General features: G+C 48.2%; 8 protein-coding genes across 8 annotated transcripts; 5 read left to right on the forward strand and 3 right to left on the reverse strand.

Annotated features, from left to right (window-relative positions):
• Window positions 1-223: 223 nt before the first annotated feature.
• Window positions 224-3,008, reverse strand: N7533_001361 (GH92 family glycosyl hydrolase; the record flags this gene model as incomplete). The annotated part of the gene is made up of 2 exons (XM_057098011.1): window positions 224-2,116; window positions 2,178-3,008. The coding sequence occupies 2 exons, from the start codon at window positions 3,006-3,008 to the stop codon at window positions 224-226; spliced, it is 2,724 nt and encodes a 907-aa protein (XP_056963147.1).
• Window positions 3,009-4,062: 1,054 nt separating this feature from the next.
• On the forward strand, window positions 4,063-5,173 carry N7533_001362 (M50 family metallopeptidase; the record flags this gene model as incomplete). Its single annotated transcript, XM_057098012.1, has 4 exons — window positions 4,063-4,245; window positions 4,315-4,677; window positions 4,744-4,788; window positions 4,850-5,173. The coding sequence occupies 4 exons, from the start codon at window positions 4,063-4,065 to the stop codon at window positions 5,171-5,173; spliced, it is 915 nt and encodes a 304-aa protein (XP_056963148.1).
• A 657-nt stretch (window positions 5,174-5,830) lies between these two features.
• On the forward strand, window positions 5,831-8,454 carry N7533_001363 (transcription factor domain-containing protein; the record flags this gene model as incomplete). Its single annotated transcript, XM_057098013.1, has 6 exons — window positions 5,831-6,224; window positions 6,367-6,590; window positions 6,656-7,090; window positions 7,147-7,382; window positions 7,441-7,827; window positions 8,148-8,454. The coding sequence occupies 6 exons, from the start codon at window positions 5,831-5,833 to the stop codon at window positions 8,452-8,454; spliced, it is 1,983 nt and encodes a 660-aa protein (XP_056963149.1).
• A 105-nt stretch (window positions 8,455-8,559) lies between these two features.
• N7533_001364 (DUF4419 domain-containing protein) lies at window positions 8,560-9,726 on the reverse strand (the record flags this gene model as incomplete). The annotated part of the gene is made up of 1 exon (XM_057098014.1): window positions 8,560-9,726. One exon carries the CDS (start codon window positions 9,724-9,726, stop codon window positions 8,560-8,562), a length of 1,167 nt encoding a protein of 388 aa, XP_056963150.1.
• Window positions 9,727-11,538: 1,812 nt separating this feature from the next.
• Window positions 11,539-13,557, forward strand: N7533_001365 (putative neutral amino acid permease; the record flags this gene model as incomplete). The annotated part of the gene is made up of 11 exons (XM_057098015.1): window positions 11,539-11,705; window positions 11,779-11,792; window positions 11,882-11,954; window positions 12,014-12,360; window positions 12,425-12,443; window positions 12,502-12,626; window positions 12,681-12,895; window positions 12,950-13,147; window positions 13,217-13,244; window positions 13,307-13,422; window positions 13,474-13,557. The coding sequence occupies 11 exons, from the start codon at window positions 11,539-11,541 to the stop codon at window positions 13,555-13,557; spliced, it is 1,386 nt and encodes a 461-aa protein (XP_056963151.1).
• A 486-nt stretch (window positions 13,558-14,043) lies between these two features.
• Window positions 14,044-15,006, forward strand: N7533_001366 (glycoside hydrolase family 131 protein; the record flags this gene model as incomplete). The annotated part of the gene is made up of 4 exons (XM_057098016.1): window positions 14,044-14,149; window positions 14,212-14,348; window positions 14,406-14,570; window positions 14,629-15,006. The coding sequence occupies 4 exons, from the start codon at window positions 14,044-14,046 to the stop codon at window positions 15,004-15,006; spliced, it is 786 nt and encodes a 261-aa protein (XP_056963152.1).
• A 327-nt stretch (window positions 15,007-15,333) lies between these two features.
• Window positions 15,334-16,134, reverse strand: N7533_001367 (SDR family oxidoreductase; the record flags this gene model as incomplete). Its single annotated transcript, XM_057098017.1, has 1 exon — window positions 15,334-16,134. One exon carries the CDS (start codon window positions 16,132-16,134, stop codon window positions 15,334-15,336), a length of 801 nt encoding a protein of 266 aa, XP_056963153.1.
• A 1,197-nt stretch (window positions 16,135-17,331) lies between these two features.
• Window positions 17,332-19,330, forward strand: N7533_001368 (uncharacterized protein; the record flags this gene model as incomplete). Its single annotated transcript, XM_057098018.1, has 5 exons — window positions 17,332-17,507; window positions 17,575-17,691; window positions 17,748-17,801; window positions 17,870-18,331; window positions 18,382-19,330. The coding sequence occupies 5 exons, from the start codon at window positions 17,332-17,334 to the stop codon at window positions 19,328-19,330; spliced, it is 1,758 nt and encodes a 585-aa protein (XP_056963154.1).
• Window positions 19,331-20,281: the final 951 nt, after the last annotated feature.

Genomic DNA, 20,281 nt, shown 5'->3' on the forward strand with positions numbered 1-20,281 from the left:
TGCTTAAATTGAATCACACCATCAGGTCGGCCCATTACCTTAAAATGGAGAAGCGCTCCGGCCATATGTTAAAAATGACTTCTATAAGAATGTACAGCTGGGTATCTATCTGGGGTATTCAATCAAACTTCCAAAATTGTTGCTTATGGTCCTTCTTTGTTCGGACTAGCGCCAGGTCCAGTTTGCATCGAACATTTCCTCTGCCTGGAAACTGATAAAACGATCATCCGCTGTTTAACCAGACAGGGCGCGTGCCCCAGGTTGTTGGGTCCCCGCTCATCTCAAAGTCGATTCGGGTCGCGCCGACAATGTCGCTGTGCTTGATGATAGGCGAGTCAATACGTTTCCCATCGATCTTGAGGCTGTTGATATACGGTTTGCTGGGGGCCCCGGGCGCACTGATAACCAGAACCCTTTCCGATTGTTTGGTCGCCCTTCCACCATTTGCGGCACCAGCTGGTAGGCGGATCGATACCTTCTCGAAAAATGGGGTACCGATGACATACTCGTCGCTAGCGGGGTTGACGGGGTAGAAGCCAAGCGCAGTAAACAAATACCAAGCGCTCATCTGACCCAAATCTTCATTTCCGCCAAGTCCTCCGCTAGTGGCATTGTAATTTGACCAAGCAATTTCGCGAATTGTGTCTGCGGCTTTTTCGGGGTAGCCGAGCATGGAGTAAAGATAGGGGACGTGGTGACTTGGCTCGTTTGTTTGATCATTATGCCCGCCTTGGAAGTATGTATCCATCTTCTTGGCCATGGCTTCGGGCCCACCAAATAGCTCGGCTAGGCCCTGGACATCATGCATGACGTCGAATGTGTAGACCCAGTCATCTCCTTCTGTCCAACCCCAAGTGTTATTGGCCCAGCTACCGTTCGCATTGCGAGCCTGCATGAATTGCGTCTCGTTGTTCCAGATATGCTTGTAGTTACTACTGCGGGTGCGTAGGGCATCAATTGCGCTCTGCTCAACGCCTGCATGCTGAGCAACAACAGAGCATGCGAAATCGTCGAAGGAATAATCTAAAGTGCGACTTCCGGCTTCGGACCACCCGTCATTTGATACCCATCCTTGTTTCATATACGCGGTCAGGCCAGCGCGGGCCTCGACGGGGGTAAAAGGCTCGCGATCGTAGTATAGTAGCTCGGTATCATGCTCGGGCGGAGTGTAGGCGTCTTTTCTCACGGCTTCCCATGCTTTGGAGATGTTGAAGTCACGGAACCCTCGCTCGAGTGCGTTGGCAAGCACTGCATCTGCATTGGTTGCGATCATAATGTTCGTTTCGACGACATTGGCCCACATAGGTAGCCAGCCTGACCAGTCGAAGATACGAAGTAGAGATCGCATCATGCTGTTCACTCTCTCGGGGGCAAATAGTGTCAAGACGGAATGCTCGGCCCGATAAGTATCCCATATTGACCATGACTGATAGTATGAGTCGTCGCTGGTGTGTACGCTATCGGTGTAGCCGGAGTAAAAAATTCGCGAAGAATTATCAGTATCGGAAAGCGGCTCTGAATAGTCACTGGGGTATTGCAAAGAATGGAACAAGCCAGTATACCAAATTGTGCGAGGGTCTTGGTCGGAGTTAGTCCTGTTGACACCTTCGATCATCACACGACCAAGCTTTTCGAGCCAAACTTGCTTGACGTCCTTCACAGTATCCTCAATTGTCGAACTAGTCGGGGTCTCAATTTCCAGGTTTCTGCGGGCCTGCTCGATACTGACAAAGGAAACACCGGTGCGAACTTCGACTCGGGTCGTATCTTTCTGGAATTTGACGTAGGCGCCGGTAAAATTGCCAGTTCTTTCCAGTTCCCCTTCGGTTTCATTTCCGTTCGTGACACCCTGGGCGGCAAATGGTTCCGAGAATTGGGAAACAAAAAATCCTTTGAAAGATGGGGCATGATCGGGTCCCAGTAGATAATCTTGGCGCTCTGTGTTGTACCCATAGATTTCCTTTCGTTCAGGATCAATATGCACTTCTCCGGTCCAATTTCTGCGAGAAACTTGAACAAAGACCCAAGGAGAGACTTTTTCGTCATTCGGTGTATTTTTTTCACTCTGAAAGTCGAATCGGAGATGGCTAGCGTGAGACTTTGCGGATAAAGTAACCTATAACAGAGCGGTTAGAACTTCCAGTCCGAAGGAGAAAATTCACAGCAGGACATCTCACCTGAATTGACCGCCGGTACTGTTCTGCTTGTTCGTTTCTGCTGTCTAAAATACCCTGCTCCTCGTGACGCTTCCGTATCCGGCCATTGCTCCCTTCCTGTACATCACTTGGCACTGTGCCAGCACCACCAGGGTCAGGTCCATCACCCGCAGCTTCCGCCGTAGCATTCCAGTCGCGATTCATCAATTGGGCCGCGTCGAGAAGAACCTCATAGACATATGGAGTACTCCGCTCGTCACTTTTCCGGAAAGCAAGTCCTCGGTTCTGAAATAATGGCTGCACATCACCCATTCCCGGAGTTATCACCACTTGGCCGGACTCACCCATCCAGATCGCAGGCTGATGAGTCGCCTGGAAACCGTGCATCAAGCGATCACTCGCACCGTAGGGGACCTGTGAAATGAAATTCTCGCGTGTTTGTGGGGTCCAGCGCGTCATGCCGAATGGTGTTGATATCGATGGGATCATGCCTCCGTTTCCATTGGGGGTTGTCCCATAAGTGCCGATCATGGGGTTGACATGTTTTAGGACTCCAGTATCGTCGTGGTAGTTAGGTTTGTCTTGGTTTATCGGCTGGGCTGCGACACTCCCCAGCAAGGAGAGCAAAGGCAGTAGGACGACCATGGTGGTGGCGCGACCGCGTAGTCGGTGATGGTCGAGGTTGAACGATATGTTTAGCGTCAGAGTCTTCCATTCTTTGGGTGTTGCTTTGGGCCTTCGGGCTTTTAAAGCAAGACGGCATTTGATGGGGGGCGCGTGGGGGTGGAGAAGGGAAATGGGAGTGAAAGGGGAGCGTGGGTTTTGCGGGGTCGCGGCAATGCAAGGTTGCATTTGGCGGGCCATCGCGATCGAATGGACCGAATGGGAACGGATATATTGCGGACTTGAACTTCATTTGAGTTGCCAGTTTTAATCTCCAATTTGTGAAAATGGTAATATTCAATTGCCGGATCACCATCACTGTAATTACGCCTTGAACGATACTAGTCAAGCACACCCTGATAGTACACCTAGGCAAGTATCTAATACAACCTCCAGGGGAGTCTACCTAGTCCACGGTTTCCAGCATGAAGGTTTAAGTTTGAAGTGACATCTTCTCATGCTACCAACAAGTACTAGTAGTAACTTTTGAAATACTTACCTACCTACCTAGATAGATAGGTAACCTCCGGGGCTTCGATTTCAAAAAGACGATAAAAATGCTTGGATGTTGACACAGCCTAGGTAAAATATATATTGCCTTTTTTCGGGGCTACTTCGGCCGGGATTCGGAGTCTTGCGTGAATCTTCCACCTGAAGCGTGCCAGTGGTTTAGTAATGTGTTGAGTCCAAGGTCGGAGGGAGAACTACAAGTAGAATTGCGACAATATCATCTTCCTCCAGAGCTGGCTCTTAACATGTAGTTTACTAACTAGTACTGACATCGGTGTGGGTTACCTCGGTGACCCGCCTTATACTTCGCAAGTAAACAGTAGTCACGTGCTGCTTTGTTTACTCATAAACTCTTAGTCTACAGTCCTGGTATCTGGAACATCCAAGGTTGAACCTGAGATTGACGAATGTGAATACCGTAAATGTCAAGTTGAAGACTGCTTGTATTCTGCTGCCTGCGATCGACATTGGCAACAGGGCTGAAACAAAAGTTGAACAAAATGGCAAAAAGCGAACTAAAATTAGGCTTGAGCCACACGCTAGCCTCCATTGGACCATGCCAAGCCACAGACGGGGCTGCGCGTCTTCGCCATTCCGCGCGTCCTTGATCTTTTTCATCTTTCATCCCTCGTTAAATTTGGCTCCGGCTGTCTCTTGCGACTACTTCATTTTCTTTTCACTCCCGATTTTTGAGCGCTTATACCCCAAATCACCACAGCACATATCATTCATCATGCCAGCCTTATACCAGGCGCTCGGGCAACGAGCGGTTGAGGCGGCCCCGCATTTAGCGAAACGGGGTTTATCCGTCAACCATACCCAAAGTATCACTCTGGGTATTATGGCCGTCTATGTCGTGGTCATCGCCTTGCTATGGAATCTTCCCTATGTTCGCTGGGTTCTATGGCCCTTCAAGGTAGGTCTCTTGCTTCTCTCCTTTCTCCGCCCTTGAAAAATGGCTGCCTGATCTGACCATTTCGTGTAGATGCTGGTTATCGCCTTCCATGAGTTCGGCCATGCTATCACCGCCTGCTGCACCGGTGGCAGAGTCAAATCAATCAGTCTGGACCCCCACGAGGGTGGTGTTACCCATATGCAAGGAGGAATGAGTGCCGTCACCCTCCCTGCTGGCTATCTCGGTTCATCCATTATCGGCGCCCTCCTGATTTTCGCTGGCTTTGATATTGTCGCCTCGAAAATAGCCAGCATCGTCCTCGGTGTTTGCTTCCTGTTGACTTTGTGGTGGGCCCGACGAGACTGGCTGACCATCATGACCGTTCTTTTGGCTGTGGGATTGCTTGTGGCTTGTTGGTTCATTGCTCATGGCGAGGCTCTGCGATGGGTCGTGGTACGTTTAAACAACCCCGAGAATTCATCCTCTTTTGCCGAACCCGCACTAATCAAACCTGAATAGCTCTTTATTGGTGTCATGTCCGCCCTTTATAGTGTCTGGGATATTGTATGAACCCGACCCCGCTACCCAACCATTGATCCAAAAAGCTAACATAAACACCTTCTAGTGCGACGATCTCATCCTGCGCAAAGTAAACAGCTCTGACGCCAGCGTTTTTGCTAAGAAGTACGGAGGATCCTCTCAGTGCTGGGGTGTCATTTGGTCTATCATCAGCTTGTGCTTCATGGCGATCGGCATTATTGGCGGAATCGCAGCCTTTCCCGGAGAGCTTTGCTCAACAGGAGAAGGACTCGCAGCATTTCATTCCAACCTAGAGAGAAAGCAAGGGGAACCTACAATGACGAAACGAGCCCACGATTTATTTTTATTTACTTATTTTTGGTATGATCGGTGTTGGCTTGGATTAGCAATTCGTTGTCTCACTTATTAGCTACTAGTACTTGCGGAATATACCCAGATAGGAAACGAAGCGAATTTGAACCTTTCGGTACTTACAACATATCCCAAGCAAGTAGATCTGAGGATGGTCATGAACTGTACGGAGAGTAGATGTTGTTCCTCCTTCAATGTTGACCCGATATGATTGGCTGGAGTTGTGGGGCCAGCCTCGGCAACGCGGAATGCGCGGGCGCGTGGACTCCGCCGTTTCTTCCTCTACAACTCTTGCACTTGCAATATACCAGCGGCTGCCACTCAGCAGACATGGACACCTCTCGATCGGAGACGATTCAGAGTCGAAGAAAACGACTCGCCTTGATCCCCAAAGCAGTGAGTGGTGGTGGTCGTTGAAGGGACGAAAAGCTGACCAGGAATTGTCTCCATAGTGTGAAGGATGTCGGACTCGCAAGGTATACTCCTTCCAATCCTAACTTGATCCCCCATACTTATAATGGGAAATGACTGATCGGATTTATAGATCCGCTGTGATCGCACATTTCCATGCTCGAACTGCCTCACAACTGGCATTTCTTGTCAGAAATCCGACCGCAAAGAAGCACCGAGGTCCGATCGGATGCTGCACATGTAAGAGAAGAATCGAACTCCTGCTGCGCTATTTGAGCTCACAGGGTATCCCAGGGAAGAACGAATGCAATTCTTGGAAAGTCGTCTCCGAACCGTTGAAGCTGAGCTGTCCCAAAGGCCCTCGCCGGGAAATCTGCCCAGTCATGCACCAAACAATGTCATTGACAAGACCAGTCCCGGGGACACGGTCATCGAGAGTGTCCCAACCCCACTCTACGAAGGCGAGTCTTCGTTTGCAAGTCAATCAGCCCAGGCAAAGGAGATTGTTGAGAGATTCGCACATCCTAGTTGCGGACCTGATGCTTTAAGTCTGAGTGCAACTCTGGATTCCATCAATAACCTCCTTGGTTCCAATCCGCAAAATAAACCACTTATCCACGACACTAATACCCATTCGAAAGCAAATTATCTACCGTTACCTGCGGAAATGATCGTCACAATGCTCCGTAGATTCCAAGGTATGGTCCTCAAAAATACCACAATTCTCCCAATTTCGCTTCGAAGCCATCGACAGGCTGACATTACCAGTACAAAAACCTTTGTTCTTAACCTCCTACCCCATCAATAATCCCTTGCTGCTAGAACAGCTTTGCCAAACAGTCTATTTCCCCACGCGGAAAGTATCTGTTGGTGACATCGCGGCCATGCATGGGGTTCTCTACTTCGTCTTGAAGGAGTGTATCTGCACTAAGGATACCCTGTGCGAGCAATTTGACCTCGAAGCACATCTAAAAACGTGCAAGGAGAGCTTCGAAGTGAGCCTGATGACGGCCGAAGTTCTCGCGGTGCCTAGCTTTGAGAACCTCCTGGCATTGGCCATGGGAGTAAGTTGAGGAACCCAATCAGAAGCTGGAGCTTGAAATGGAGCTTGCTAACGCACCGAGTGTAGGCGATCAAGGCTCAGGACGAGGCAAACCCAGTACTGGGGAGTAACTTGGTTGCAAGCGCCGCACAGCATTGCCAGATGCTAGGCCTCCATCGTGAATCCACCTACCAAAGGGACAACACCGGCAATGCAGATGATAAGCGTCGCTTGTTCTGGACAATTTATATGATGGATCACACCGCATCCTTGTTCCTAGGTCGAGCATCGTATATCCCCGATTTTGACATTGACTGTCGCTACCCTCCGCTATCGGAGAATCTAGCTTTCCGCCCATGGGACTCGGCTTTCATATTTATCGTTAAGCTCAGCGAAATACAGGCTGAGATATATAATCAGCTATATTCGGCACAAGGTCTCAGAAAAGGGCAATCAGAACGCATTCGGTGCATCAATGACCTTGAATTAGCTCTGCGGGAGTGCAACAGGGGCCGAAAAGAGGTAAGCCAAATTCTTTATGTGCAAATTTCAGCTTTTCTGACCACCGTCTACGATAGATAACTCCAGATCATGTTGACAACAAGGAACTATTCTATATGTGCGATCGGATCTGGGATCTATCATTTTACTCTACACTCACCACAATGCTCCGTGCATCATTTACGGCAAGAATCGGTGGGGAAATCGAGACGCGATGCCTCGAGGCCGCACGCTTGAGCCTAAACAGCCATTTACGATGCTTTTCCGACTACCAGCAGTCAAGCCGGTTTTCAGTCGCAGATTATGCCAATTGGTTTGTTTTCTCATTTCCTATCTCTATTGTTACTCACTAATGCCTGCTCACGTCGCAGGGTCCTGCTCTACTCGTCATTTACCCCTTTCATCGTGATATTCCTCCATATCGTCGCAGCGAAGAGTCGAGTCGACCTCGACCTATTGGAAACCGTGGTCAATACTCTACACCCCATACAAGCTATCTCGGATGCCTCGGCGCGACTTTATAAAATCTGCTTTGCCTTCTCTCGGGTAGCTCGCGGCTTAGTTGACAATCAAAGCCCATATGGCGGGAAGCCGACCGCAGAAAAGGACTCTTTACAGTTACCAAATGGCCCACGTCAAGAGATAATGCCATCCCTCGAGTCATCCCAGGGATTCCCCGTCGATATGATGGACTACTTGACCCACCCGGAGGCACAAGACATTAATGCTATCCTGGATACCTGGGACAATGGCCAGCCGTCTGTGATGGATTTGTTCGGATTTGAACTGACCAGGCCTTGAGATTTTCATCACCAATCTTAAAAATCAAATGTCAGCACGAAATTGTCTATCATTTTCTACGCCAAAGTGAAGTACCACAGACTGGTTCCGCCCCATCGAATGACTTCATCGGGTGGGGCGGAGCAGGCGCAATCTGACGCACCCCCAATCTGACTGTCGATGGTTTCTTATAAGAGCACGCGAGATTGCATGGGCCTTTGCCAGATAGTGCTATGATTCTTCAAAACATAAAAAGGCATATCTTTGATTCCACCTAGCCTAGTGTGATCATGCCCAGCAACCAAAGCGAGACATCAGTGTCCGAAGCACCAAGCCATACCAGACAAAGCAGATCACAGGAAGAACAAGCTGCTGCTGCCGCCGCGATGAAATGGGGCATTACCCCCTCGAAACCCTACGATCCAAACGAGAAGCCGGGACCAGATCACCCAGTGCACAAAATCCCACTTGAGAAGCAAGAGAAGATGAAGAAGAAGGGGATTAATCCTGTTCTTCGCGCTGAGATGGACGAGTCAAGGAAAGGGCAAGGTGGTTTCTGGGGAAAGGTGGCTCAGACTTCGATGGGAGGAGGGTGGATTAAATGAAATGGTTCACTGGTATCTCATGTTCATTTCATGTCACTCAAACTCGCCAGGCTATTTCATACTAGACTCGTCTCCTATCAGATGAGTTGCAGGGTCTGCAGCTATTTAGGCTTCACTGGCCTGTTGGTCATCTTCATCCACTGGCCTTTTTTCATACATCCACCATCCTGACAAGGGCTGAATCGAATCGATTTCACCTCCTTCAGCTGAAACTTCACCACTTGATTTAGCTTGGATGCCGATTAGTCCAGCTAACATCGTAGTGTGATGAGTGACCCCATTGTCATCGACAGTAACTGGCACGGAGGAGAACCCAGATGGGATATCATCAATATCAACACGACGTGATAAAGCGTCATCCAGCCCCATTTCAGTGTTTCGCTTCTCGAATTCTGGCGTAGTCTTTGCATAGATTGATTCATCATAGATCATCTTCCCATTCTCATCCCAGAAGCAGAAGACTGAAATCCACCCTGACAAGTAACTTGGTCCACTGCCCATAGACTCTTTGTCGGCACATTTACTCCAAAAGTCCCGCACGCTGAGTGACTCCGGAGACTCAAAGGACGCAACGAAATGATTCAAAACCGGACGAAGAAGCTGAGCAAAGCGTGCTGGTTCATCGCCTAGCTCTTGTAACTTATCAAGTTTCTTCACAAGCGCCGTCCAGTCCTTTTTCTCACCTAGCAGCGTAACAGATGGAATCCCACACAAAAGCATCATTTTATACGAGAAGTACTTTTGCAAAGCGCCCATCATCAAGATAGCCGCAACCACATTGTCCGACTCAGTCGTAGTCGTAAAATCCGGCATAATCCAGGCTCGCAACTCCTCATCAACAACATTCTCCTCAATCAACTTCGTCATATGCAAGGCCAGGGCACCAAAGTCGGTATTCTCAATCGTCCCAAGACCCGTTACTGTAAGCTCCTTTTGACCCTCATGCGCGACAAACAAAGATCGCAGATCCTCCGCATGCGCATTGATGAATAAACTGAGTTGCGTGAGAATGGAGAACCAGACGTCTTCAGGCCGTATCGTCAAGTGGTGATGATAGCTATAGGCGTGAAATACAGCCCAGACAAATCCATGCTCAGATGAAGATACATGAGAAGTGTCAAAAAGCCCGTTTGAAAAGGAATGTTGTATCAATTTCTGGCAGCGGCGATGTTCTTCTGGGCATGAGCGCTCGAGCAGCTGTTCGGCCGTCTTTACTTTCGGGTATTTCCATTTCGTAGCGGAGTGGTTGGCTGTGGTGAGAGTGACAGGCATTATTGTGAAGGATTGCCAAAAGGGATAGTTGCAGTTGATGGTTTGTTTGGAAAAGAAGGGTAAATCCCGAAGGGAGCTGGTCTTGAAGTGGGGGTGGTTCAGGTACAAGCCACAACGCCATCTGCAAGCGATCGGGTCGAACCTACCCCACCTCACGCACAAACATGATTTATCATGGTGAAATATCCCGGAACTGGGTCTTATTAGTGGGTCTTGATCCCTTCAGCCTCCGACTCATCGGTATACTTATGCACGGTGCCGAAGGGATTGGAATGGCATCTGGGGAATGAGAGATGTATCCCTTTTCTGTTGGTTTGATCCGGGATCGGTACCTAGGTAGCTACCTTACTAGCAACTATAGTATATATCTAGTAGTAGTTAGTATTCGAGAACGTGAAATTACAAGGCTGAAAGCAAAGGCTGCAACCTTCACGTTGGAATATTGCGGCTATTGAAACTTGAATAGTGACATGTGAGGTCAGACCGTCACATTTGCTGTTCAAGCTGTATACCACATGCCCTTCTTTTTTCAAGTTGACGTAGGGATAAATACCAACCTTTCGCATTTCTTATTATATTAAAAATGAACATGTTAGTGACTGAGTACAAATAATAGCATAGAAAGATAGTTGAATAAATTACTTACCACCGCTGGCGTTAAAATGGGTGAGAGTATGGCCTAGTAGATCAAAATTTCAAGTTGAAATTTAATCGACCTACACTCCATTTGCAAGCTGACCATAGATCAAAAGTACTAGTAATACTAGTCAGTCTACCCCATTTCCCAAGGTTAACCCATGCGCAAATATGTGCCTGTATTTCATTGAGGTTATAAAGTTAGATCGCCAGTTTCACGTAAAGCGAACCGAGAACCAACTTTGAATTATTTCTCTCAGATCTACTCAAACCAAGAATTGAGAGAAAATCCGTGGATTGAGAAATGCTATCTCCAAATTTCCCCAGGTTCTTCCAAGGCTGTTCCGCGGAGATCCTGAAGATGCACAAACATCCGCCCCCAGCCGAAGTAACCAAGTGCACTTCCCCTCCCTGTACCCTTCCTTCAATATTCCAATGAAACATCACTCTAGTGGCGACTAGCGACGCAACCATGGCCTGCTTTTGAATCTTGGCACGTTGGGGCCAAAAATATTCAAACATGCTCCCAGGTCATGGCCAGTTTATCAAGTCATTTTCATCCCGCCCGATTACTGGATGTTCCTCGTTTGCGGCCACACACGTTCCTAAAGGTCCAAGTCAGTTCTGGAATAGTATCCAATACTAACTACTTAGGTACCTACATATTTCTCGGTTTGTTTGGCTTCAGAACTGGACGCCTTGTATAATCGGAGAACCGGATTTCCGACCTTTGTCTTGCAAGAGCCAATGACAAGGACCTCAGGAGTTCGGATGGCGCATTCAAGCCTTTGGCTGAGATCAGCCCATGGCGTCCTTAGCGTCACAAATGACTTTTTTATGACTAGTGGTAGTTTTCATTCCTAATATTTTCCCTTGAGTTAAGGAAGTAGCTTCATTCTGGTTGGGCCCCCCTCACCATGCTTGATTTGGGGTTTCCCCGCAATGTGACATAGGCCGGGTGGAGACGAGTTCTTTGAGTAAATGTGCCACTGGCAGGATGGCTTCTGACTGCAGTGTTGAATGATGACTGGGAATTGGAGTCTGAGCTTTTGCTTGTTCATTTCTCCCTCTTCTTCCCTTCACATTTACCCCGTCACCTCTCAACTGTTATCCGTCGCTATTCTGTTTTCGCAGACGTACTAGAGGCTCGATTTACTCTACATGCAATCCACGACAATGTCACAGACATATCGCGCTCCGGTCCAAAGCGACCAGTCCAAAAAATATGACGATACTCCCGGTGCAGCCGAAAAGCAGCATATTGAGCGAGTTCCCGCAGAACATGACAACCCTTTCGGAGATGAGGAATATGCAGAAGTCAGATATCGCACTCTACACTGGTGGTTCGTAGCTCAGTCTTGACCAATTAATTATCCCAAAATATCTACCTAGTATCTAACAGATTTCTCGATACAGGCAATGCGGAATGAGTACGTATCTCGAATCCGGCCGAGACCCAACTTTCTCCAAGTCCTCTCTTCGCAGACTTTCCATTTCTAAAGCCAATGCTCTTCAATAGTTATGATCGCAGAGACCATTTCCCTTGGAATTCTCTCTCTTCCATCGGCAGTCGCTACGCTGGGTCTTGCTCCGTGGGTGATTCCCTCTGATTTAACAAAATCACCCTAAACGCCTTCTGACATAATAATAGCGCTATTATTTTGATCGTAGGATTAGGTCTATTGGCCACATACACAGGCTATACTTTGGGCCAATTCAAGCTCCGCTACCCACATGTACACTCGATGGGAGATGCTGGGGAAGTTCTTTTCGGAAGAATCGGTCTCCCCCGATTCGGCCGTGAATTCCTCGGCACTGCACAGCTGCTTTTTCTCATTTTCATCATGGGAAGTCATATCTTAACATTTACGGTGATGATGAATACACTCACAGGACACGGTACTTGTTCAATTGTTTTTGGTGTGGTCGGCATGATCATTTCATTTATCTTTGCCGTCCCAAGAACACTGCGCAAAGTGTCTTGGTTCTCATTTGCGTGTTAGCCAACCCCAAAGATTCCGAGTCTTCCAAGGTTTAACAACCCATTCTAACAATCTTTTAGCGTTCGCAAGTATCATTTCGTAAGAAAAATTTACTCCCGAGGCCGGAGCCACTTCGCATACTGACGCCACTTGACAGCGCCGTCCTTATCACAATGATTGCTATCTCTATCCAACGCCCTGGGGATGGAAAGGTTGAAGCAACCACGAAGATCGATGTCGCGACTGGATTCCTCGCAGTGACAAATATTGTGTTCGCATATGGTATGTTATACCGTCCATACTTTCCAATCTAAGATTAATACGAAAGGAACATAGCTGGCCATGTGGCTTTCTTCGGCTTCATCTCAGAGATGCAAATCCCGACAGACTATCCCAAAACATTATATTTACTCCAGGCGACAGACACGACCATGTATACGGTTGCCGCAATCGTAATCTACTATTATGGCGGAAAAGATGTGAAATCTCCCGCGCTCAGTTCTACCAGTCCGATCACGGCCAAAATCGCCTATGGAATCGCCATCCCGACCGTAAGTGACAGCCGCCCAGTTTTTCCTCCCTGGTCATACTAATCGTCGCGTCAGATTGTTATCGCTGGTGTAATCAATGGCCATGTTGCAGCTAAGTATCTCTACGTTCGCGTCTTCCGGGGAACAGATCATATGCAAAAGCGAAGCTTTCGTTCGATTGGTTCATGGGTCGGAATCAGTCTCGTACTTTGGATTATCGCATGGATTATTGCGGAAGCTATACCTGTTTTCAACGACCTTCTCAGTCTCATAGTAAGTGCTCTTCTAGCAAGGAGCAAAAAATATTCGACTCAGCAATACTAACTTGCGTTCTCCCCCCAGACGGCACTTTTCGCGAGTTGGTTTACTTGTGAGTCGTGCTGCAAATATCATGATCATGATAAAGGTTTAACTTAACTAACATAATGATAGATGGTCTGAGTGGCATATTCTGGCTCTTCCTCAATTTCGGTCGGTATCGCGAAAGTTGGAAGAAGATGTTCCTAACTTGTCTCAACTTGGTGATCGTGGCGATTGGCGGTTGTCTCGTAAGTGCTCGGTATGAAAAATGCCGTGATACCTATCTAACAAATATCTAGTGTGGAATGGGCCTCTGGGTCTCTGGAAAGGCTATTCATGCGGATTCTAACAATGCTAGTTTCTCATGCGCGGACTCTAGCTAATCCTTTGCCGATTACACTTAGTTTCGATGGATGGGATTGTTTTTGGCTATTTTCATGTCGAACTAGGAAATAGACCCTGTTTATTTTTCAAATTATTCACTTTCACGTCTATTAAGTTCGGTCTGCCGAAATATCTGTTTGGCATATTCTTGGCGCTGTTTCAACACGCCAAATGTTTCAGGGTCGGAGACATGAGACTTCCTCGGCCCGTGCCCCTTTAGGGAGACTGGCCGGCGATCACAAAAGGGGGGAGTAATTAAACTTGTCAACACTAAGTTGTCGATGAATCTATATAAGACCTCAAATTGTTTCGCTATGCGCCAAGTACCCCACTACGGCTTGCTGTCAGAGCCACTCCCCCCGTTTCATATTCGGAATGCCGCTTGAAGAAAGATGGATATAAGGAGGGGGTCGAAGGAAGGACACATAGGAAGTGAATTCCATCGTATTTTCTATTACCGCTTTTTCGAAAAGTCAGTCGTCAACATGAAGTACTTCCTTTGGGCTGTCATGCCTATTGCGGCAGAGTGTGGGGAGGTATTATGGAGTGGCTTCTTTAATTCTTCATCCACAGTGAAAGAATTCGACGAATGTAAGAAAATCAATATGGCAAATTCAAGTTGGCAAGCCCCATTCTAACTCAAAGTTGAACAGGGTCCTGGTCCAACCAAATCGGTGATTATCAGTGGTATATTCACGGCAATGGACAAACCAGCGATTACCTTGGGCTGTCAGAAGGGTTCAAGAACCCAGCAGATAAAAGTGACGATCAAGGAATCAGAATCACAATTGTACGATTTCCAACTTGAAAGTTCCATTAGACAAAAGCGACCTGCTAACCTTGATAGGATGGAACATCATCCTGGAATGGGCAACCCATGATGCGCAGCGAGCTGATCCCTCAAACAAAAGCCGACCTCGGGAGTGGCCATTTGTTTTACCATTTCTCGCTTTCGACGAACGAAACTAACGCCCCAAATCCGAAATTCGAACACCAGATCGCATTTTTCGAGGTTGGTCACAGTCACAGTCGGAAGGGATCAACAATGCACGCACTAATGTCCTCCACAGAGCCATTTCACGGAACTCAAATACGGTTTATTGAGCGGCGACTCGGCTACAAAAGACAACACGCTTCGCTGGTGCGTGAGCAGTGAAACGCACTGGTCAACTGAATTGCAGGCCGACCACTGGTACAACTTCGCCTACGACATTGACTTCGACGCGAAGACGGTCGGCCTGTGGGCCTCCAACGGGACCAACGCCCTCACGCAGGTCGTGAAGGGGGTTAGCGCTTCAACGTCCACAAACTCGGCGGACTTCCACATTGGACAACTGCGACTTGACAACGGCGGTACTGACACGGCTGCGGAGGATTGGTTCTGGTCTGGAATCTTTGTGGAGAAGGCTCCGATCACCACGAGCGTTGCGGGTCCGCTGGCGGGGTAGGGTCTCGATCATCTGCGAGCATGGTGGCAGCGCCCCTGTGAAGAATAAATTTAGCGTAGTCAAATCCTACCGTGCGTTCCAAGGCTTCCAAGGTTTCATGTCATCAGACTTGTCTACAGGCTCGGCTTGCCGAAGTTTTTCTAGTCACACTGGGCGGCAACCCGGTGTGACGATTAGGATTAAGCACTGTGGGGCATCTTCGGGGAAATAAACAAGATAAGTTAATTCAGTATGATATCATTCTGCAACGGGAAGCTAGTTGGGTTCGAAGAACCTGCTTCGACCCAGCGAAGTCAGGTTTTTGTTTTTATTATGTACATGAGCCATTTACCGGACGGTGTATCCTCCGTCGATGACCATATCGTGGCCGGTTGTGTAAGTGCTGGCGTCGCTGACGAGGTAAACATAGGCACCCTTGAGCTCCTTAGCCTGACCGTTGCGACCCATAGGGATCATCGAGTTCCACAGGTCCTGGATCTTCTGGTCCACAAAGTCGGACAGACCAGTGTCGATGTATCCGGGGGAGATGCTGTTAACGCGAGCGAAGTCACGCCACTCGTTGGCCAGAGAGCGAGCCATGTGAATGCAGCCGGCCTTGGCGACGTTGTATGAGGTCTGTTCCTGAGGGAAGTTGGCGATGTGACCGGACATGGAAGAGGTAATGACGAAGGAGCCGGTGCCGCGCTCCTTGAAGTGAGCACCAACGGCCTTGGCGCAGTGGAAAGTGCCGTTCAGATCGGTCTGGATAACTTCCTCCCAGTCACTGACGGAGCCATCGAGGACACCAGAGTTGGCGGTGCGGCCAGCGTTGGCGATAAAAGCATCGATCTTGCCGAAGTCCTTGATGACCGACTTGACGAAGCCATCCACGCTGTCCCAGTTACCGACGTCGCACTTGTAGGCCTTAACCTTGACACCGAACTTTTCAGACAATTCCTTTGCGTTCTTCTCGCCGCCATCAGGTCGCGAGGCGTAGGTGATAGCCAGGTCGGCACCCATCTCGGCGCAACCGCGGGCGGCTTCGATACCCATGCCTCGAGGGCCGGAAGCACCGGTCACAACGACGACCTTGCCCTTCAGGCTGAAAAGGTCCTTGATACTGTCGGCTTGGGGGACTGGGATAGGCATTTTGGTTGGTGGAGGGTTGTGTAGTGAATAAGAAAAGAATTGAGTAGGATGGGAGGATTGATTCTGTAAAAATTTACGACGGAAAGGGGGCGGTTGAGGTCAATAAATACCAACAAGCAAAGCTCAGGCTCGAAGCTCCCAAGGTTCGTCGGTTATCTATGCCTTGTTCTCCCCTCATCTGCCCCTCCAAATCCTTGGCTGACCATGACGGCATAAGTGCCAGATCCTGGTTGCCATGCTTTGTTGTGATACGCTCTCCACTGTAGAACCTGCTGCGCTCGGGGCCGAGCTAGGCCTGTCGTGTTGCCCCTCACCTGCATTAACTCTCGATTCGTGGGAAGCCCCCCCATTTCAATTTTCAACCTTTCCCAGAAGTACGTGGAATGTTGGGGGATTTGCTTTGTTTGACCAGTTCGGATGACATCGGACCGTGATGTCATGACTACTGAACAACTGTCGGCCCACTCGTTGACGTAAAACTGGTTCTCGACAAAGTATCGGCATGCCGGAGATGATCAATTTTACAAAAAGACGCAGTAATGAGACCACACTCGGCTCAATGCCGAAGATTCAATAGTGTGACAGCCAAGTAAGAACAATGACAGAAGTCCTACTACTTACTACTCCATAATTGTCCTATCGCGCGGTGCGGGCGATCGCCCCACTACAATCCAACAAAAGATGGGGTAACGGACTATGAAAAGATTGAATCCGGCGGTGAACGCCAAGGGGGAATGCAGCAATCTCCAGACTAAATCGCAGTCAGGGATAAATTTAGCTTTAGCCGAACGGAATCCCAGTGAGCATCTCCCCGTCTACCTATCATCGAAAGGGGTGGCTGAAAGGCGGTGATCTAGGCCTAGTATAACAAGTCAAACGACCTGGCTGGCATGAACTTATTTCAAATGGGACTCGAATACACACCGCTCAACCTTGTAACATTCTCTCGGGGTTGGTAAAATGGATTTGAGGATGATGGATAATGAATGATGGAATAAAGGAGAATTTCATTTCTGGTCTCCATCATTAATTACCAAAGCTCGTCCCAAAAGGATCCACATTTCCGGCCATGACGCTTAGACAGAGACAAAAGGCATACTCGTCAAGTCAGCCATTCTCAGGGTTTTCGAAATATGACCTGCCGTTTCCCGGGGTACAGACTAGTTGCATTATACAATGCGCTAGTGCGGTCTCGATATGATGGATGAATCAAATTCCCAACTGCCCCCTCAAGTGCCTCCCCAAGTGCCAGCAGAGGTGCCAACACAGAGAATCCGTCATTCTCGCGTTGGTTCTACTGGTCAGGTTCTACACAGATCGTCTACTGCCAGCACGCTACATCACAATTCATTCAAAGATTCTTTCTTTTCAAGGTATGGATTATTTCCATGAAAGTTTCCGATCGAAAAGCAAGCCTCTAACGTATAATTTTATTACCAGACTTCACTCTTTCTTTCATCGGGATTCACACATTGGCAATGTCGGGCAGCATCCCTTGCGAGACAAGGAACATGTCGAAATCCATACTTGGGATGGTCCCAATGACCCCGACAACCCGTCAGTTCTTTCCGTTGCTAGTACCGGCTTATTTCCGTCGAAACTGACAGTCACAGTTTCAATTGGAGCAAAACATATAAATGGGTGCTGACAATTACAATCTGTTTTATGTACGTAACTCACCATAACTGAAGAGGGGTCGATGGATGCAATTGTCCCTTTGACTGACCGTTCCTAGCTCCATTTTGACAGGTTTACCAGCTGGATCATATGGTGCCGGAAATAACTATATGGCAGAGAAGTTCCATGTACAGAATGAGCCCTTCCCCAATTTAGCCTGGGCTACTACATCTTGGAACATGGGGGCGGCGTTTTGGCCACTGATCTTCGTCCCGCTCACGGAGTCATCAGGGCGCATGCCAGGGTACTTTGTATCCTACTTTCTCCTAGTGGTCTCGCTATTTCCATCGGCATTTGCGCAGAACTTTGCAACGCTCGTTGTGACTCGCTTTTTCGGGGGTGGGGCTTCATCCGTGTCGATTAATATCGTGGGTGGGAGCATCAGCGATGTTTGGTATGGCGATAAGGCTCGGAGTTTGCCCATGTCGTTGTTCGGCTTTACGAGTGTGGTTGGAATCGCTCTCGGGCCATTTGTTGGTTCGGCTATCCAGCAAATCCATAAAGATGATCCTTGGAGATGGTAAGGCAAACAAAATGACTCTGCAATTGGATCCCTCTGACCATGTATAGGATATTCTATATTCAAATCATCTACAATGCAGCGTTGATACCGGTCTTTTACCTTATCCTCCGAGAAACCCGAGCTGATGTCATTCTCCGGAAACGCGCCAAGAAACTTCGCTGGGAGACTGGCCGACCAATCTACTCAGAATCCGAACTCAATACAACTAGTCTGTTAAAGCTAGTGCAAGTTTCATTTGAAAGACCCACACGGATGCTTTTAACCGAGCCTGTTGTTATATTTTTCACACTATGGGTCAGCTTTGCATGGGGAATTCTGTTCCTCTTCTTCTCTAGCGTCAGTCAGACATTCAGTCATAATTATGGATGGGGCACGTTTACTACCGGCCTCGTCCAACTTGCAATTTCTGCGGGGGCCGTGATTGGTACCGTGGTAAATCCCCTTCAAGATTGGATCTATCTCAACTCTGCGAAGCGCAACCGCGACAATCCCGGCAGGCCAATCCCAGAGGCTCGGCTGTACACGTCGATCCCAGGAAGTCTTCTTTTTGCAGGGGGATTGTTTTGGTACGGCTGGGGTAGCGTCGGAAACGGTTCGATTCATTGGATTGTTCCAACTCTTGGTATCGGCTGTACGGGAGTGGGAATTTATTCGATCTATATGGCTGTGGTCAACTACCTGACGGACGCGTACGAAAAATACGCAGCCTCGGCATTATCGGCCGCCTCATTGGGTCGCAACACTTTCGGCGCCTTCCTTCCACTTGCCTCCTATCAGCTTTTCGAGACCCTTGGTTATGGATGGGCGGGCTCGCTATTAGGTTTCGTGGGCGTGGCTCTCTCGGTTGTTCCGGTAGTCCTCGTTCTCAAGGGTCCGGAAATCAGACGTCGCAGTCCATTCATGAGGGAGTCCATGTTTGACCCAGAACATTTGGAGGACAGTAGTACCCCGACCAGCTCGGAGGTGGATCAGAAACCAGAGGAGGCGGAAGTGTGATAGACTTCAATGCTGTTGTCTACTGCAGACTGAAGCCATAATACCTAGGTAGTAGCCCTTTTGTCATTTTCTTAATTTGTGGTTTTATATGCGGATATAGAGTCAACATAAATGAAGCCGACTACATTATCGAATTTCTCTTTATCTTCGTAACCGCAAGACATCATTTGGAAGCTCACAGGCTTTCTTCTAGTCACAATAAATAGCCTTTCCGTTGAATGGAGAATCGAATACCATAGGGATGACATCCAAGTTCGACTTAGAATCACCAGTGCATTTATCGTTGCTAATCCAATGTGAGTAAACCCCGTTTTAATCACGGACGGTTACTCACCTATACATCCGGCAACTATCCCAAGCGGCGACCCAGCGGACATTTCCACTAGATTCTTAGATATTAACTAATCCATGCAAACGCGAAACTTTCTTCAGGGGTCCAGTCAACTCACGGATGGCTTAGCTTAGTGCACTGTCTTTCATGGACTTTCTGATAATGGCAGTTCGAAGGGTAATGATCGTTACAATATTGAATCTTTCATTTCATATCCTGTATTCAGCCTTCTATAGTTACTTTTCATGTGGGTTCGGTGCTGTACTTACCCTTGAGTGATCGCCGAATGGGAAGAGGGGGCTTGCCAGGCCATTACTGGCAAAGATGCCAAGACTTGTAATCAGCGGGATTTTATAGAACATTTTCGGCTTCTTTTTTGCTCAGTATCTTCAAGATTGAGTGTGCCTAGGTCGGTCTGTAGCCTTTATGCCGCAGAAATTCAAGGGTGGTGTAATCTGATTATATGAAATTTTCTGGAAATCGTGAATTAAGGACAAACCGTGGGATATTTATATTGGTACTACCTGATACTACTTAGTCATAGGTTTTAAGCTACTATTACTAGCATAATGCCAACTTGAATCTTCCTTGTAATTTCAAGGATCCAAGGCTCAAGTCTT

The sequence above is a fragment of the Penicillium manginii genome, assembly GCF_028828005.1.
Source record: "Penicillium manginii strain IBT 31320 chromosome Unknown utg000002l:1.0-5564898.0:1.0-5567710.0, whole genome shotgun sequence".
Lineage (NCBI taxonomy): Eukaryota > Fungi > Ascomycota > Eurotiomycetes > Eurotiales > Aspergillaceae > Penicillium > Penicillium manginii.